Source organism: Hypomesus transpacificus, chromosome 23 (assembly GCF_021917145.1).
Source record: "Hypomesus transpacificus isolate Combined female chromosome 23, fHypTra1, whole genome shotgun sequence".
NCBI lineage: Eukaryota > Metazoa > Chordata > Actinopteri > Osmeriformes > Osmeridae > Hypomesus > Hypomesus transpacificus.
In genome coordinates, this window is record NC_061082.1 from 20,287,742 (window position 1) to 20,307,078 (window position 19,337).

A 19,337-nucleotide genomic window follows, 5' to 3' on the forward strand; every position below is an offset into this window, starting at 1 on the left:
GATATAGACTGTGAGAAGGCATAGTTGAACGGATATGTTAAATAGCTCAATCACACTCTCTAAAGACACGCTACTACTAACCACAGCCCTCTGTAACAACCGCAGAGGGGGGATTCTGGGAATTGTAGTCTCCAAATGTGTACATCTTTACCTGCTGCTCCTCTTGGCCCGGGCACGGGCGTAATACGCCTCGTAGGACTTGGGCTTCAGCTCTAGAGCCTTGGTAGCAAACTCCTCGGCCATGCCGAAGTCCTGCAGGGAGGGAGGCAGGGAGGCAGGGACGGAGGCAGGGAGGGAGGCAGGGAGGCAGGGAGGGAGGCAGGGAGGGAGGCAGGGAGGCAGGGGGTGAACAAGAGGAACACTGCCTGCTCTGTCTTACTGACAGTAGGAAAGATGAAACTGTCACAATGATGGCTAGAAACACAGTCTGGGCCAGATGTGTAGTAATTGTCCATGAATGAATCATAGACACAAACTAGACAGCATAATAGCTATAATCTATCATGTAGTACATGGTATTACTGTCTGAATCCAATTTCTTCCTTGTGTGTTTAATTGATGACAATGTTTCTATAAGATATAAAAGAAAATTGCCATTAAGTTGGCTGTTTAAATGGTCAACTTTGTCTCCACTCCTGTTAAATCAGTTTTATTATAATGTCAGGTGGCTGAGCGGTTAGGGAATTGGTCTGGTAATCCAAAGGTTGCTGGTTCGATTCCCGGCAGTGCCAAATGACGTTGTGTCCTTGGGCAAGGCACTTCCCCCTACTTGCCTCGGGGGAATGTCCCTGTACTTACTGTAAGTCACTCTGGATAAGAGCGTTTGCTAAATGACTAAATGTAAATGTCTTCATTTAGCAGATGTGTTATCCAAGGCGATGTACAGAGGGGCATGTGAACCGAGGAGGATTCTTACGTTAGTCTTCCGGCGGCAGCGGGACAGGTTGAGGTAGAGCGACACACGCAGCTCTTTAAAAGCCTTCAGCTCGTCTCCAAAGCCCTCCCTGGGAAACTTCCTCAGGGCGTACTGGTACCTCTGAGCTGCCTCCTTCATCCTCCCCTTCTGGGGGGGGGAGGGAGAGGGATGGATGAAGGTACAGTAGAGAGAAAGAGGGGAAGAGAATCACGTCACACACAACCACCACTCTGCAGCCAAAAACCTCCCCTCTCATTAATCTCTCACACACACACACACACACTCTCCACCTGAGTGGATTGTCCTCCCTGTCACAAAACTCATCTGTTAAATGTCCTCCGCCATCATCCCTCTCTCCCAGCTGTGTGAGCAGAGGGGAACCCTCCAATTCATCTCCAGCTCCCAGACCTGCTCTGTCATTTCACTCAGGACACACCGACAGTCTTCCTCCTCATCTCATATACTATATAACCAGCCCTATTGATAAAGATCCAGGATCTTATACACAACACCCCTTTCTTATCTGAAATAAATACAATTCTGCTCTATATTGTGCCTCATGTCATAATCTGTTTCTTTGCAGACCTTATAAAGCCCCAGTACCAGTGAACAGATCTTATACAGCAGCAGTACCAGTAAACACACCTGGTACTGTATCAGTAAACACAACTCCTACAGTACCAGTAAACACACCTGGTACAGTAGCAGTAAACACACCTGGTACAGTAACAGGAAACACCTGGTACAGTACCAGTAAACACACCTGGTACAGCAGCAGTACCAGTAAACACACCTGGCACAGTACCAGTAAACACACATGGTACAGCAGCAGTACCAGTAAACACACCTGGTACAGTACCAGTAAACACACCTGGTACAGCAGCAGTACCAGTAAACACACCTGGTACAGCAGCAGTACCAGTAAACACACCTGGCACAGTACCAGTAAACACACATGGTACAGCAGCAGTACCAGTAATCACACCTGGTACAGTACCAGTAAACACACCTGGTACAGCAGCAGTACCAGTAAACACACCTGGTACAGCAGCAGTACCAGTAAACACACCTGGTACAGCAGCAGTACCAGTAAACACACCTGGTACAGCAGCAGTACCAGTAAACACACCTGGCACAGTACCAGTAAACACACATGGTACAGCAGCAGTACCAGTAAACACACCTGGTACAGTACCAGTAAACACACCTGGTACAGCAGCAGTACCAGTAAACACACCTGGTACAGCAGCAGTACCAGTAAACACACCTGGTACAGCAGCAGTACCAGTAAACACACCTGGCACAGTACCAGTAAACACACATGGTACAGCAGCAGTACCAGTAAACACACCTGGTACAGTACCAGTAAACACACCTGGTACAGCAGCAGTACCAGTAAACACACCTGGTACAGCAGCAGTACCAGTAAACACACCTGGTACAGCAGCAGTACCAGTAAACACACCTTGTACAGTAAGTTTCCCTCCTCCATCAGTTTCTGCAGCAGGATGATGAGGATGTCAGGCTTGGAGGTAGCCATCGCCCAGGCAGCATTACCTGTGGGGGGGGGGGGGGAGGGAGGGAGAGGGAGAGGGAGAGAGAGAGAGAGAGAGAGAGAGAGAGAGAGAGAGAGAGGAGGGGGAGCAGAAAGAGAACAGTTACATGTCTGTCATTCCCCAACCCCAGGGCTATTATTCACTAGGAATTTGGTACAAGGTAAAGTTACCTAAAGATTGTACCTGATCGATCATAAGGTGATGTTCTGTAGCCTTAAGGTATTATTGAAAGCAGTTGAGAGAGAGAAAACCATGAGAGAGTGAAAGGTAAGAAGTCATGCAAAGACATACAAGCCCTGGCAAGAGAACAAAGGTGGAATGACTATTATTGCAAACCATCCAGGACTGAATAGGAACATATTCCCAGCGTTGTGTGCTACAGTAAAGAATAGTGTACAGTAGCTGCACTAACAGGGGTTAGGGAGGCATGTGGAGGTTAGGAGAGGCTGGGGGAGGTTAGGGAGGCTGGGGGAGGTTAGGAGAGGCTGGGGGAGGTTAGGAGAGGCTGGGGGAGGTTAGGGAGGCTGGGGGAGGTTAGGAGAGGCTGGGGGAGGTTAGGGAGGCTGGGGGAGGTTAGGAAGGTTGGGGGAGGTTAGGGAGGCTAGGGGAGGTTAGGGAGGCTAGGGGAGGTTAGGAGAGGCTGGGGGAGGTTAGGGAGGCTGGGGGAGGTTAGGGAGGCTGGGGGAGGTTAGGAAGGCTGGGGGAGGTTAGGGAGGCTAGGGGAGGTTAGGGAGGCTAGGGGAGGTTAGGGAGGTTGGGGGAGGTTAGGGAGGCTAGGGGAGGTTAGGGAGGCTAGGGGAGGTTAGGGAGGCTGGGGGAGGTTAGGAGAGGCTGGGGGAGGTTAGGAGAGGCTGGGGGAGGTTAGGAGAGGCTGGGGGAGGTTAGGGAGGCTGGGGGAGGTTAGGGAGGCTGGGGGAGGTTAGGAAGGTTGGGGGAGGTTAGGGAGGCTAGGGGAGGTTAGGGAGGCTAGGGGAGGTTAGGGAGGCTAGGGGAGGTTAGGGAGGCTGGGTGGAGGTTAGGAAGGTTGGGGGAGGTTAGGGAGGCTAGGGGAGGTTAGGGAGGCTAGGGGAGGTTAGGGAGGCTGGGTGGAGGTTAGGAAGGTTGGGGGAGGTTAGGGAGGCTAGGGGAGGTTAGGGAGGCTAGGGGAGGTTAGGCGAGGCTGGGGGAGGTTAGGGAGGCTGGGTGGAGGCTGGCAAGGGTTAGAGGGAGGATGAGCAGGAAACCTGCAGGCCTGGATAGATCTCAGAATGTCCTCTAAGTGATAAAGTCACATTCTCAAATGAGCCCAGCAGCACTCCTCAGGGAAGCAGGAAAGGACACACACTCACACACACACACATACACACTCACACACACACACTCACACACACACACACACTCACACACACACACTCACACACACACACACACACACACACTCACACACACACACTCACACACACTCACACACACTCACACACACACACACTCACACACACACTCACACACACTCACACACACACACACTCACACACACACACACACACTCACACACACACACACACACACTCTCCAAACATTTGAACGAGCTTTCATAATACTGTGTCTCCACCACACACCCTGGTATCATCTGATTGTCTGTAATGAGAGACAGTCAGCTGGTTCTCATGTTACCATGGTAACGCCTGGGAGGCTCACTGTTTACACACACACACACACACTCATGCAGTAACACACGCACACCTCCACAGCAGTGCTGGTGTGTGAGGATGATGAGGATGATGAGGATGATGATGAAGAGCTCTTACCCAGCTTGGCTCCCTTCTTCAGCAGTGTCACCACCACCGACGTGTTCCTGCAGCCGATGGCTCGGTCTAAGGGACGCATCCCACTGTGGTCCACATGCTCGATCACTGCCCCTCTCTCCACCAGGTAGTGGACCTGCACACACACACACACACACACAGGTTAACCCTCATATTTACACTCTTCAGCAGGCTCACAGTAGCTCTACACAGCTGCTAGAGACGCACACTCCTCAAACACTGTCAAGGAACTCACACATTATAAACTGGAGATCCACTCCTCTCTCTCTCTTATCTAGGCAAGCAGTGACCGAAAAAGCCTCAGAGATCTAGCGTGTCAGGGTTCTAACAGAGATCTAGCGTGTCAGGGTTCTAACAGAGATCTAGCGTGTCAGGGTTCTAACTGAGATCTAGCGTGTCAGGGTTCTAACTGAGATCTAGCGTGTCAGGGTTCTAATAGAGATCTAGCGTGTCAGGGTTCTAACTGAGATCTAGCGTGTCAGGGTTCCAACTGAGATCTAGCGTGTCAGGGTTCTAACTGAGATCTAGCGTGTCAGGGCTCTAACTGAGATCTATCGTGTCAGGGTTCTAACTGAGATCTAGCGTGTCAGGGTTCTAACTGAGATCTAGCGTGTCAGGGTTCTAACTGAAATGTGGGAGACCAAGGCACAGATTCAGGCCTGACTAGTCGAGCGATGCGATCTCCACTCACAATGTCTGCGTCTCCGTAGAAGGCTGCCAGGTCGAGGGGCGTGCGGCCGTTCTTGTCCGTGTGGTCGACCTCCGCCCCCTTCTCCACCAGGAAGGCCACCACGCTCTTGTGGCCCTTCAGACACGCCCAGCTGAGGGGCGTCAGACCCTCCTTATCCATCGACGTCAACGAGGCACCTGGAGGACAGGACAGTCACATGGTCAGCACACGTGCACACACACACACGCGTGCACACACACACGCGTGCACTCAAACGCCATGCCCCGGAGGCTGCTTCAGAGCAGGAGAGATGAAACCTAAGTACAAACATACTATATATTTAATATACTGTATTTTTAATATACAGTGAATATACGAAATAATTACATTTACACTCACTTCCAAGCGTGTCTAAATATAATGAAAATGCATGAAGCTTTAATACATGAAGTCCTAAATATTTAGGGATGGGTTTTCCCAGCGTGAGACTGTTCTTGGTACAAACCCAGAAACCCTGTGTGCTTCAAGTCCTGGGCCATGTGCACAACACAAGTTCTTATGTGCACTTCAGTGAGCTGTGTACACTAAATGCTAAATGTACAGATGTTTGCCATGCAGCATGCGTATGGTGAGTGTGAGGTCGCCATGGGGATAGAGTGTCGCGTCACCTTTAGACAACAGGAAGTCCACTGTGCTCAGGTGACCTTCACAGGAAGCCACCATGAGGAGAGTCCTGCCCTGCTTGTCACTGACGTTCACATCAGCACCGTGCTGCAACAGCAGCTCAGCAATCTATACACACAGACACAGACACAGACACAGACACACACACAGACACACACACAGACAGACACACACACAGACACAGAGTGAGACCACCACAGGGTGTGAGACAGGGTCCTCATGGTACAGGACAGTAAGTGGGGGTTCCTCTGAGGTGTACAGAGTGCTGGGCTCTGGGGGCGGGGTGTGCTGGGGGCGGGGCATGCTGGGCTCTAGGGGCGGGGCCTTACCTGCCAGTGGCCCTGCCGGACGGCGCAGAAAAGTGGAGCCACGCCCCTGCGGTTGACCTGCTGCACCACAGCGCCCTGCTCCAGCAGGAAGGCACACACATCCATCTTCCCCCGCCCGGCCGCCGCCGTCAGAGCTGGGGGGGGGGGGGGGAGAGAATGTTTAGAAAACAGTTCAGCCAAGGACACTGGTCAGCAAGGGAACTAAGATAGAACAGTAGGAGTACGTCCACACACACACACACACACACACACACACACACACAGGAGGCCAGCTAAATCCACTGCCAACGTCAATCTAATACAATGTTACACAAGAGCCAGACTGATCTAATCAGATGAACACAAAATATCCCTGCAAGAGAGACAGATGAGGGCTGCTTGCATCTGAATTATAGATATCAATGATTATGTCAAACAATACACGCTGATTGAATTGCTGTTTTTCAACATGCTGAATGAGTCTGGCATGCATGTGGCTGTCTTTGTCCTGCCTGAACACAATAGCACGCACCATCACAGGAAGAGGGAGGGGGGAGCGTGTCCCCTCACCCAGAAACAGCCTCAACAACACATCTGCTCTGAAGAGCCCAGGAACATTACACTTTCTACAGAATTTACAGAACATTTCAGTTGTAATACAGTTATTCACGAAGACTACTGTATACATAATATCCCATTAGAGACCAGTTTGAACCATATCTCAGCATGTTTACTGCAGTATACAGGCCTAGCATTCATCCAGACAAACACATGCTCTGCTAATCTAATCAGGTTTACGACCCGACCATTCTGGGACACTAATCACACTAGTTAAAGGTTTGCATGAAGACCATTTAGCAGCGTTCCCTAGTATCAACTCCACAAATATCCATGAGCTATTAGCCCCGTTTAGCATCCAGTCAGCAGGTATACAAAGTCAAACACATTGAAACAAAGCTGTTAGGAGTTCCTCCTGTGAAGAAGCAGCCTCGCTCACCCCTACCAAACACACCCAGGATCCTGGAGCCTGCCCACCCCTACCAAACACACCCAGGATCCTGGAGCCACCACTGGGCGATGAAGACAACCTGAGAGGTGAAGGAGAGACAAGTAGAGAGACCAGCGCTGCTCTCTGATTCCCCCCAGGCACAGTAAGCCCTCGGTCCCCAGCGACATCTGTCTGGACACCACGCCTTTCCTCTCCCCCCCCCCCCCCTCTCCCAGTATCATAAAAACCACACACACACAAGAAGCTACACGCCCCAGACCACTGAGGACACGCACACACACCCCAAGAGACTCCAAACACACACACAGTCTGGGTTCATTACAGAAGACAACGATGAAACACCTCCAGGAAAAAAAAATTGTGGTTGTCAGAAATGTCATCTCATCCTTTTACAAATGCATTACACAAGGGATAGGGCATTCTCCCTCGACATGATTCACCTTCGTGACACTGTGCAACCCTTCATCTTCACCGGAGCACAGCTCCTGCCACCTCCCCTGTCCTACAGGAAGCACAGGGTACAAGCTAGCGCAGCGAGCAGACCTCTCTCTCCTGTCTGGGGAGACAGATGACTGAGCTGAGGAGGGCCTGTCTGGATGTTCCTGCTCCTGAGGAGGGCCTGTCTGGATGTTCCTCCTCCTGAGGAGGGCCTGTCTGGATGTTCCTCCTCCTGAGGAGGGCCTGTCTGGATGTTCCTCCTCCTGAGGAGGGCCTGTCTGGATGTTCCTCCTCCTGAGGAGGGCCTGTCTGGATGTTCCTCCTCCTGAGGAGGGCCTGTCTGGATGTTCCTCCTCTTGAGGCCTTCTACATGATCGTATGCACGCATCTACACACACACACACACACACACACACACACACACACACACACACAGCACACTCACACATCACACTTAGCAAGCACAACCACACACACTCAGACATGTAATCCCATTTTATTCCCCACTCACACACAAGGCATATGCATAAATAGGACTCTCCATGGCAGCATTTTAAATGTGAACAGTTATTTCTCAGACAGCTCGTTCACTGAGGAATGATTTGTGAGGGGTGAGGGTTGGTTATTTGGGAGGGTGAGTTATTGGGAGGGGCTGTGAATGTCAGATTTCCATGGAGGACGTTTGGGCCTGTGTTAGTGTGTGTTGTCAGTCCTCTGTGACAGACAGCTAGAGCAAGGTCATTAAACCCTCCAGGCTGAACTCCCAGCAGCCCAGACAGGGTTTGAGGCTGTGACCCAGACGAGCATCTCTTAGACACGACCTGTTTGTATCTGATCCACCGCTTCAACAGCCTTCTTTACGAGCCCAGACGGCAGCCTGGGTTAGGCTTCAATCCATCCAGGCCGCATGAAGGCATTAAACAGCAAGCCCCACTCTCTCTGCAGGAGGGTCGGGTGCAGAACAAGGAGCAGAGCAGCGTGCAGAGCAGCGTGCAGAGCAGCGTGCAGAGCAGGGTACAGAGCAGCGTGCAGAGGAGCGTGCAGAGCAGGGTACAGAGCAGGGTACAGAGCAGCGTGCAGAGCAGTGTGCAGAGGAGCGTGCAGAGCAGCGTGCAGAGCAGCGTGCAGAGCAGGGTACAGAGCAGGGTACAGAGCAGCGTGCAGAGCAGCGTGCAGAGCAGGGTACAGAGCAGGGTACAGAGCAGCGTGCAGAGCAGGGTACAGAGCAGGGTACAGAGCAGCGTGCAGAGCAGCGTGCAGAGCAGGGTACAGAGCAGGGTACAGAGCAGCGTGCAGAGCAGGGTACAGAGCAGGGAGCAGAGCAGGGTGCAGAGCAGGGTGTAGAGCAGGGTACAGAGCAGCGTGCAGAGCAGCGTGCAGAGCAGGGTACAGAGCAGGGAGCAGAGCAGGGTGCAGAGCAGGGTGTAGAGCAGGGTACAGAGCAGCGTGCAGAGCAGCGTGCAGAGCAGGGTACAGAGCAGGGTACAGAGCAGCGTGCAGAGCAGGGTGCAGAGCAGGGTACAGAGCAGGGTACAGAGCAGCGTGCAGAGCAGGGTACAGAGCAGGGAGCAGAGCAGGGTGCAGAGCAGCGTACAGAGCAGGGAGATGAACCCCCTCAAAAGGCACCCCAGCCCCACCCCCGTATTCAAATCAAGACACCAAACTTAAAATAAGAAATTAGTCCATGTTTACCCGCACCTCTCCTGGCATACAGATTGTGTTGTGTGCGTGTTATGAATTAGTGCCAGGTGGCTTGGCCTTCAGCTAAACAGTGGCTCATCAGGAGAGGCTGTGTGTGTGTGTGAGTGTGTGTGTGTGTGTGTCTCCTTGTTTCCGGTCATGGTGATTCAGTGGACCACTGCCTGCCACCCGTGACCTGCTGTTCCATCAGCATGTCGAGGAGGGCGGAGCAGAAAGCTTCCTCTGGTGCTGCAGCGCAGGTGCACAGGTGACTTTGTGGAGGTATGGAAGCGTGGCTGCCATCCCTCAGAATAATGGTCATCCAGACAGGACCGAGAGGAGGGAGTAAATGTGCTCTGATTAAAGAGCTTGATTCGACCCACAACTCTGGCTGAACAGTGATTCTTTTTATCTCTGCGCCGAGGAGAGGTCGTTTTGACAGATCTTTAATGGATATTTTAAGAGTGGCCTGGACAAAACTTGGATCGGATAAACTTTTTGTCTGTTTTTTGTCGAGCGCGGCCCCATCGCTCAGTGGCAGCCCCAGCAGTGTAGAGAGCAGCCGTTTCCACTGATGAGAAGCCGTTTCTAAAGCTCTTTGTCCCTGGGTTGGAATAAGCCCAAACACCCCCCAGCCGCTACCAGGCCGTGCATTTTGCAGAAGCACCAGTTAGTGACAGCGAGACTAGCCTTCTATCTGCTAATAGGGTGACCTACATCCCTCAGCTATTTGTCACTGCTACGGCAGTCTGCCATTGGACAATGCACAGAGACATCATTGTTCCAAGGCTTTCTGACCCTGTTCTGATGGGGTTAGGGTAGGATGCTCCAGAAAACACACAGTAAACCAGCCGGACAAAAGATGTCAACTGTTTGGTAATTTGCGTCCTCAAATCTCTGAGGGACGGATCACTGGGCGTTCTAAACACTCAGGTCCCGATCTCAGAACGACCCCCTTTCTTCTCAGGGGTCTAACAAGTTCTTACTTTATTCCCAAACAGTGATGTCCTGTACTGTCCTGTACTGTGCTGTACTGTGCTGTACTGTGCTGTGCTGTGCTGTGCTGTGCTGTACTGTGACCAACATCACACACTCATCCTCTGTATATGCAATGCTGATTCCATTCTGGACGAGATGCTGTTGAAGTAGCGTGCCAGTGTCAAGGTGAGTGTGTTTACAGACCGCTCAGGAGAACCCTAACAGGAGAACCCTAACAGGAGAACCTTAACAGGAGTACCCTAACAGGAGTACCCTAACAGGAGAACCCTGACAGGAGTACCCTAACAGGAGAACCCTAACAGGAGAACCCTAACAGGAGGCACATGTGTAGGGTCGACCACAAGCCTGTGCGATCGTCAGCCTGCAGTTTAGACTAATGAGGGTTATTTCCTGCTCTGGTGCACATTGATGCACAAATACACCACGGTTAATGTTTATCAGCACAGCCCCTTAATGGAATGCGGTGAAATATTAAACACATTTTGAAACTCCTCCTGAATCCGTAATGACATCCCCTCCATGCCGGGCAGGTTATCTCCTGACACACGTTCTCCTCCTGACACACAGGGCTTTGAGCGTTCGTCTCACAACGCTGCCGTGACGCCCATCATGACGGTAGCCCGACACGCCTGCTTTAAACACTTCCTGTTCCCTGCTCCTCCCTCACCCGTCCTCCCTAAACAATCCTCTCTCCCTCTGGAACACAAACGATCGTCTCTCCCTCTGGGACACAAACCCACACATCAATGCTCCTTGTTCGCCCAGGTATTGAACAGAAGCTGGTGTTCTGTGCACATCCCAGGTGTTCACTGGGGGATGAGGACAGGTGTGTGATAGCTGTAAATGAAAAAGACTACCTGGAGCTTGGCTCTCTGACTCAACAAGGGCCCAGTCAGACGAGAGGGAGGGGGGGAGGGGAGGAGGGGAGGGGGCGCTGGAGGCATACCTGTCTCTCCCCACAGGGTGTCATGGCCGTCAATTTGCACAGCATGGCCATTATTCAATCCCAGCAAGCCTTTCACAACCTGTCAGGAAAAAACAAAAAAACAATGTTTGATTAATGACTCAGAAAGTCAGCGTACATGGTCAAACACGCCTTCCACTAGTTCCACAGTCCTCCATGATGATTACATGGCCAAAAGAAAAAGTAAAGCAAAGCATGTGCAATGAAACAACTTGAGCTAGTCAATAAAAACTTTCCAGAGTGAACTTTGCTTTTGCTAAGTGATAAATGAATCAATCCAGACTGAAGTGCTGAATCCTAGGTTAAAGCTGTGGAAAATAGCACAGCACACAGGAGTGTTTGGGCCTGCTCTCCTCTCTCTCTTTCCTCTCTCCTCTCTCTCTCCTCTCTCTCCAGTCTCTGTGGAGGACCGGGGAGGATAGAGGACCTGAGGGGAGGGTAGAGGACCTGAGGGGAGGGTAGAGGACCTGAGGTGAGGGTAGAGGACCTGAGGGGAGGGTAGAGGACCTGAGGGGAGGGTAGAGGACCTGAGGGGAGGATAGAGGACCTGAGGGGAGGATAGAGGGCCTGAGGTGAGGGTAGAGGACCTGAGGGGAGGGTAGAGGACCTGAGGGGAGGGTAGAGGACCTGAGGGGAGGGTAGAGGACCTGAGGGGAGGGTAGAGGACCTGAGGGGAGGATAGAGGACCTGAGGGGAGGGTAGAGGACCTGAGGGGAGGGTAGAGGACCTGAGGGGAGGGTAGAGGACCTGAGGGGAGGGTAGAGGACCTGAGGGGAGGGTAGAGGACCTGAGGGGAGGGTAGAGGACCTGAGGGGAGGGTAGAGGACCTGAGGGGAGGATAGAGGGCCTGAGGTGAGGGTAGAGGATAGAAGCAGTGGACCTGAGGGAAGCTGGGATGAAGGTATAACAGGGTCAGTGGGAGAGGTAGAAGGGTGGAACTCAGCTGTGCCCAGTGCTCAGGGCATAATGACTGGTGTGCAGTAGGTTGTGCGCAACAGAACTGTGGAAGTAGTATGTTTCTCAAAATAGGTTCAAGAAATGGCTCCAGTTCAATATGTGGGTGTTTTTTTCCACCATTAATGTTTCTTTCGTGTGTGTGTTCATGTTCTTGTAATGTGTGTGCGTGCATGTGCTAGGACTGTGTGTATGTGCTTGCATGTGTAGGTGCTGGGATTGTGTGTGTGTGTGTGTGTGTGTACTGACCTGCGTATGCCCCATGCTGGAGGCTGCTGTGAGAGCCTGTTGAAGGGCCTTGTTCTTCAGGCTGCAGTTCTGATACTGGCCATCGGGGCTCCACTCCATCTCCAGCAGGTGGTGGATGACCTCTGGGTGACCCCTCAGGGCAGCATGCACCAGCGAACACTGACCACTCTTATCCACATGGTCCACCTTGGTACACCACAGCACACACACTTCAGAATTCACACGGACAAACGATGGTAATGGTACTAGCAGTGGTGGTAGTATTCCTCCTGGAACAGCAGAGATGCTAATGGTACTAGCAGTGGTGCTAGTATTCCTCCTGGAACAGCAGAGATGTGGCCCTGTCTGTGTGCTTGAGACACAGCTGCAGCAGATGTCTGGACAACATTTTCTTGAAAGAGGTAGTTTTGGTTTAGTAATTCTGGGTCTGGTTGTGTGTGCAGCCCTGGTCTGGTTGTGTGTGCAGCCCTGGTCTGGTTGTGTGTGCAGCCCTGGTCTGGTTGTGTGTGCAGCCCTGGTGTGGTTGTGTGTGCAGCCCTGGTCTGGTTGTGTGTGCAGTCCTGGTGTGGTTCTTCCTCGTTACCTTGGCGCCCCTCTTGCAGAGCAGGCTGACGAGAGCCAGGTGTCCGGCCGCGGATGCGAAGCCGAGCGGGCTCATGCCGTTGTCAGACAGCACGTCCACGGAGGCAGCGTGCTCCAGCAGCAGCGCCGCCATCTCCAGGTGGCCCAGGTGGGCCTGGACGCACAGCACCGGGGCGTTGTTCAGAACCTCCGTGCGGTAGTTGACGTTGGCCCCGCCCAGCATCAGCAGCCGGCTCACCTACAGGAACACGGGAGGGAGATGCTAAGCACCGATGCTACTACTGATGCTAACTACTGATGCTCACTACTGATGCTACTACTGATGCTAACTACTGATGCTAACTACTGATGCTCACTACTGAATACTGATACTAACTACTGATGCTAACTACTGATGCTACTACTGATGCTAACTACTGATGCTAACTACCGATGCTAACTACTGATCCTACACATTGATGCTACTGATACGTACTTATGATATAAGTGTAAGTTGTAAGAAAGTTTTGACCTTCATTTAAAGGATGTTTTGAGTATGTTGTATTGCACAATGGTATTTTACATGTACATGGTATCTAAGGATCTTGGCACTAGCTGTAAAATGTTGTTATACTGTTAATTAACCAGGCCAGTTGGCTAAACACTTTCTCCTATTTGCAACAATGGCCTGGGTTAAATTAGGTTAACTGTTCCCAGAACGGCAAAGGTTCCCCCCCCCTATTGCCACTCCATTATTGTAGAAAATGTTGAAAGAAAAAATCTCTCGTATTTTAAAATAAACCATCTTCATTCAAATACCTAAAATCGGTATGCTGTGGTGTTAATATGTCATTATGGTTAACACTTGTGAGTTGACTCAGTCAGAGACTTCAGACTTGACTCAGACTCTGATAAAAGGACTTGTGAACATCTCTGCTACTGATGCTACACACTGATGCTAACTACTGATGCTACACACTGATGCTACACACTGATGCTACTACAGATAATAACTACTGATGCTACACACTGATGCTACTACTGATAATAACTACTGATGCTACACACTGATGCTACTACTGATAATAACTACTGATGCTACACACTGATGCTACTACTGTTAATAACTACTGATGCTACACACTGATGCTACTACTGATGCTACTACTGATGCTAACTACTGATGCTAAGTACTGATATTAGCCATAGGAGTTGCACACTGATACAAGCCACTAATGCTAACCACCAATACCAAGCCATAGATTATACCGTCTGATTTACTGCCACTGTTAAATGGAATCCTAATCCTAGCTAATCCTAATCCTGGGTATAATGATTACGATGTTACACACTTGACATGCCCTGGTCTTGCTTAAGATCTAAGCAATGTCTATATTATACAGAATATGTTTTACATTATAACATAATTATATTATTTAATCTTCCTCAAACTATTCCTTTTTTTAAAGATTTTAGTTGGAGCGCAGTCTTCTGCAAATCCTCCAGTGAATACAGCACTAAGTAGCTGAAGTATGTGGAGGGCAGGCATCAGCGAGGTATTCATCTTGGTGATGAAGGAAAACATGATGAAAGCCTAATCAGTCACACGGCACGTCGGGCTCTGTGGCGGTTATAAACGTAGGAAAAGGAACTAGGCTTTATTTACCGGAACCACACCGGAATAGATGAACAACTGTTTTAAGGGGCCACAGTGGAGCAGCAGAAGCACTGTGGTTTTGTTGTCTCAGAGAGCGATGCTCCGCTCAGCCACCCTGACTCACCCAGACACAACACAGACAACACAGGACCCAACGGCATCGTTAAATGAATGCTAATGGCAAAGAAACACGTGAATATTTAAGCCCAAAACAGATACAGGAGGGTGATACATCACCCTCCTGAGCGGCCATCTTGTTTTCTCCCTCTCCCCTAATGGATTTTTAATGCACAAACACGCAGTCAGAATAATTAAGCATAAACATATAATCTTCCCTGTGTCTCTGCCATTAACTTGGCATTTTACTTATTAAATGACCGCTAATGTAAACTGCGGCTGTAATGATTTAGTCTGCTTGTCTTGTCCCTCTGCAGACAGCCCCAGGCCCCAGTCCACCCTTCATACAGCCATGACACCCTGCCTACTCTCAGTCAGTAGACACGTCCAAGATGTCTTCTAGGGCGTTATCAGCCGCTTACTCACACTCAGCACCATAAGTGAGTGGTTTGGGGAACAGTGCATGATGCAGGTATCATAACACACCTCAAACCCCATCAGTAGAATTAAACATCATTCAGCGAGCCCATAGATAATCCCACTGCCCGGAACTTCACAGCGTGGAGAGACAAGCATTTACGCTGGTCAGGTTGACCGGGGGAGTGTGTGTGTGTGTGAGAGAGACAGGTGAAGGTGTGTGGTCTCACCTTGACGTTGGGGGTGTACAGGTGAAGGTGTGTGTGTGTGGGTGTGTGAGAGATAGGTGAAGGTGTGTGGTCTCACCTTGACGTTGGGGGTGTACAGGTGAAGGTGTGTGTGTGTGTGTGTGAGAGACAGGTGAAGGTGTGTGGTCTCACCTTGATGTTGGGGGTGTACAGGTGAAGGTGTGTGTGTGTGTGTGTGTGTGTGTGTGTGTGTGTGTGTGTGTGTGAGAGAGACAGGTGAAGGTGTGTGGTCTCACCTTGACGTTGGGGGTGTACAGGTGAAGGTGTGTGTGTGTGGGTGTGTGAGAGACAGGTGAAGGTGTGTGGTCTCACCTTGACGTTGGGGGTGTACAGGTGAAGGTGTGTGTGTGTGTGTGTGTGTGAGAGACAGGTGAAGGTGTGTGGTCTCACCTTGACGTTGGGGGTGTACAGGTTTCTCAGAGAGGCCAGAGCAGCTGACAGGCCGTCAGCACTGCAGCTGATCCACACAGCCTGCAGAACACTGGACGACACGCCCGTCTTCTTACTGAGACCCTGGAGCACACACACACACCCACACACACACCCACCCACACACACACAAATGCACACACATGCACACAGTGACAAATCTTGAAGTCAGGTGCAGAGTAACAGCAGCAGCATGACGTGCAGAGTAACTCTAGGGTAGACGAGGGGTGCTGAGTGCTGAAGGTCCCACACACTCCAACCTGCAGCACTGACAGTACCTTCAATATGTATGGTGTGGTGTGGTGTGGTGTGGTGTGGTATGGTGTGGTGAGGTATGGTGTGGTATGGTGAGGTATGCTATGGTGTGGTGTGGTGAGGTGTGGTATGGTGTGGTATGGTGAGGTATGCTATGGTGTGGTGTGGTGTGGTGAGGTATGCTGTGGTGTGGTATGGTGTGGCGAGGTGTGGTATGGTGTGGTATGGTGTGGTCCAGGACCTTGAATATGTGTGGTGTGGTAAGGTATAGTATGGTGTGGTATGGTGAGGTATGGTGAGGTGAGGTCCAGTACCTTGAATATGTGTGGTGTGGTGAGGTATAGTATGGTGTGGTATGGTGAGGTATGGTGAGGTGAGGTCCAGTACCTTGAATATGTGTGGTGAGGTATAGTATGGTGTGGTATGGTGAGGTATGGTGAGGTGAGGTCCAGTACCTTGAATATGTGAGCTTTGAGGATGTGATGTCCCAGCTCCACAGTCTGCTGCCGGTTCAGCTTCCCCTCCTGCCTGGAAAGCATGAAGGCCAAGAGGGCGTGGCCACTCCTGGGGGAAGGGGGGGGGGGGGGGGTCAATCTACTGTCTATACTGTGCAGCACCAGCCATACTCATAGACTGATACAAACTTAAGCAATATGCCCCAAGAGGCCGTGATTTACGCTGATTTTAGAACAGGTAAGGGGAGTTGTTAGGCACGACCAGTGGTGTAGTGGTAAAAATTGAGGTAAAATATTTACAGGGTCGTCAAGCCCCCCCACGTGCATATCCACCTCTAAAACCCCGACACCAACCCCCTTACCTCTTCTAAAATCAGCGTAAACCACGGCATCTTGGGGCTTATTGCTTAATTCTAAAAACTGTTACTACAAATATTTGATATGGTTTCATCAATAAAAACAATTAGAAACTAAATTGTTTAATATTAAACCGTCATTCTTCCGCTACTACAAAGTATAGTTCCTACATAAATCGTTGCCACGCAACAGCCAGATGGACATCTTTGCCGTCTTTCTCAATTTGAAATATTCGATGCGCAGTCATATGGAATGTTAAAGAATGTTATGAGGACAACCTGTGAGGTTATGCTGGATTTTACAACGGCATGGAATGCGATATAGCCAATCAAAATCAAGGATGGGAACAACTAGTTTTAGAACAAGAAATACTGTATGACAGACTGACGAGGAGGAGACACAGCCCTGAAGGGATATACAGTACCATCACCACCACTAGACAGTTATTCTTATTTAGGGTTTTCAGTGGCACAGAAATGTTCTATGTCTGATGGATCAAGATGTTTGGAGGCACTCTCTGGCAAGCGTACAATGTTTATCAGCAGTCACACCTTCTGATTGGGTACTGATAGCTGACTTGTGCATATCACGCCCAATGAAATCTTTTTAATTTGGACCTCCTCGTTTCAGAGACTGAAGAGATGGTTGTCATTATCAGGGCAAGATTTCCTCTGTTGCTCGACGCTCGTCTAGACAGGCTGATGAAGGCTTGTAGTTCCAGCATGTTCTGTGGAGAACACAGAGTGTCTTGTGTGTCTGCACCCCCCCCGTCCCCCCCGTCCCCTCTTAACGAGGCTTGCTCAGTTGTTAATTAGAAGGGAACTTCATTAAAAGGCCATGCATGATCGCAGTTCACTTTGATCTGGGTGAAATGGGTGAAATCCTCTTTGTTAGGGCCTCTGCTGTGTGTGTGTGTTTGTGAGTGTCTTAAAACAAATCAAGGCAGTGGCAGACTTCTTGTCCAGGGCTGAGGGCTGAGGGCTGGGGGCTGGGGGCTGAGGGCTGGGGGCTGGGGGCTGGGTGCTGAGGGCAGGGGGCTGGGCGCTGAGGGCTGGGTGCTAAGAGCTGAGGGCTGGGGGCTGGGCGCTGAGGGCTGAGGGCTGGGGGCTGAGGGCTGGGGGCTGGGGGCTGAGGGCTGGGGGCTGAGGGCTGGGGGCCGAGGGCTGGGGGCTGAGGGCTGGGGGCTGAGGGCTGGGGGCTGAGGGCTGGGGGCTAAGGGCTGAGGGCTGAGGGCTGGGTGCTGAGGGCTGGGGGCTGAGGGCTGGGGGCTGGGGGCTGGGGGCTGAGGGCTGGGGGCCGAGGGCTGGGGGCTGGGGGCTGGGGGCTGGGGGCTGGGGGCTGGGGGCTGGGGGCTGAGGGCTGGGGGCTGAGGGCTGGGGGCTGAGGGCCCGGCAGTTAGCTGGGGCCTGTAATGAAGGCTGGGGAAAATGCCGGGTTGGGAGTGAGGTTGGTGTCCACATACAGAAGGGCCTCCAATCTATGGATGTGCTTGTATGTACTCAAACAACACCCTGGTGAGAAACACACACACAGTCCCACAGTGACATCATCCAGTCTCAGTGTGGCTGGTGCAGCCTCCTATGAGCGTACAAGGCTCCAGGATGACATCAGAGGCTCCAGGATGACATCAGGGGCTCCAAGATGACATCAGGGGCTCCAGGATGACATCAGAGGCTCCAGGATGACATCAGAGGCTCCAGGATGACATCAGAGGCTACAGGATGACATCAGAGGCTCCAGGATGACATCAGAGGCTCCAGGATGACATCAGGGGCTCCAGGATGACATCAGGGGCTCCGGGATGACATCATGGGCTCCGGGATGACATCAGAGGCTCCAGGTTGACATCAGGGGCTCCATGATGACATCAGAGGCTCCAGGATGACTTCAGAGGCTCCAGGATGACATCAGAGGCTCCAAGATGACATCAGGGGCTCCAGGATGACATCGAAGGCTCCAGGATGACATCAGGGGCTCCAGGATGACATCAGGGGCTCCAGGATGACATCAGGGGCTCCAAGATGACATCAGGGGCTCCAGGATGACACCAGAGGCTCCAAGATGACATCAGGGGCTCCAGGATGACATCAGAGGCTCCAGGATGACATCAGAGGCTCCAGGATGACATCAGAGGCTCCAGGATGACATCAGAGGCTCCAGGATGACATCAGAGGCTCCAGCATGACATCAGAGGCAGGAAGACGCCGCAGGAAGTCATCTGTTCTTCAGATTGAGCTTCTCTTTGCAAAGTCCTCGAAGTGGAACGCAGCAGATTACTTGTTCATATTTCACAAGTATGCATACATATTTAAAGTGAGTGACCCTTTTTTCCCCCTTTGCCTTTGAGGGATACACATATTCCATGTTTTTTCTTTCCTTCTCATCTAGTTAGTTTCTCTTATGAATGTGAGAGTTCTTCATTAGCAGCAGTGGTAGGATTACATTTGAGCTTGCCATCTGTGGAGCCAAGATCATAGTCATCCCGATGCTAACATATTATATGTAGTTAGGGTTTGAACCTTAATGCTGCTACTGCATGTAGTTAGATGGTAGTTAATGTGACCTTAATGAAGTGTTGCCCAGTGTGTGTTATTCGTCAGAGCGGACTA

At 51.2% G+C, this 19,337-nt stretch overlaps 1 protein-coding gene across 2 annotated transcripts in view; it reads right to left on the reverse strand.

Annotated features, from left to right (window-relative positions):
* tanc1b (tetratricopeptide repeat, ankyrin repeat and coiled-coil containing 1b) overlaps positions 1 to 19,337 on the reverse strand; it is a 57,376-nt gene that overhangs the window by 1,753 nt on the left and 36,286 nt on the right. Inside the window, exons 10-22 of one of the 2 annotated variants that reach the window (XM_047046158.1) lie at positions 16,372 to 16,480; positions 15,623 to 15,745; positions 12,816 to 13,052; positions 12,233 to 12,418; positions 11,012 to 11,090; positions 5,961 to 6,094; positions 5,616 to 5,739; positions 4,969 to 5,144; positions 4,260 to 4,392; positions 2,656 to 2,685; positions 2,382 to 2,473; positions 917 to 1,063; positions 152 to 252 (exon numbers count right to left, since the gene is read on the reverse strand). In XM_047046158.1, the coding sequence (XP_046902114.1) occupies positions 152 to 252; positions 917 to 1,063; positions 2,382 to 2,473; positions 2,656 to 2,685; positions 4,260 to 4,392; positions 4,969 to 5,144; positions 5,616 to 5,739; positions 5,961 to 6,094; positions 11,012 to 11,090; positions 12,233 to 12,418; positions 12,816 to 13,052; positions 15,623 to 15,745; positions 16,372 to 16,480 (1,671 nt within the window). The remainder of the gene's footprint in view (positions 1 to 151; positions 253 to 916; positions 1,064 to 2,381; positions 2,474 to 2,655; positions 2,686 to 4,259; positions 4,393 to 4,968; positions 5,145 to 5,615; positions 5,740 to 5,960; positions 6,095 to 11,011; positions 11,091 to 12,232; positions 12,419 to 12,815; positions 13,053 to 15,622; positions 15,746 to 16,371; positions 16,481 to 19,337) is intronic. The other variant, XM_047046159.1, reaches the window with a different exon arrangement.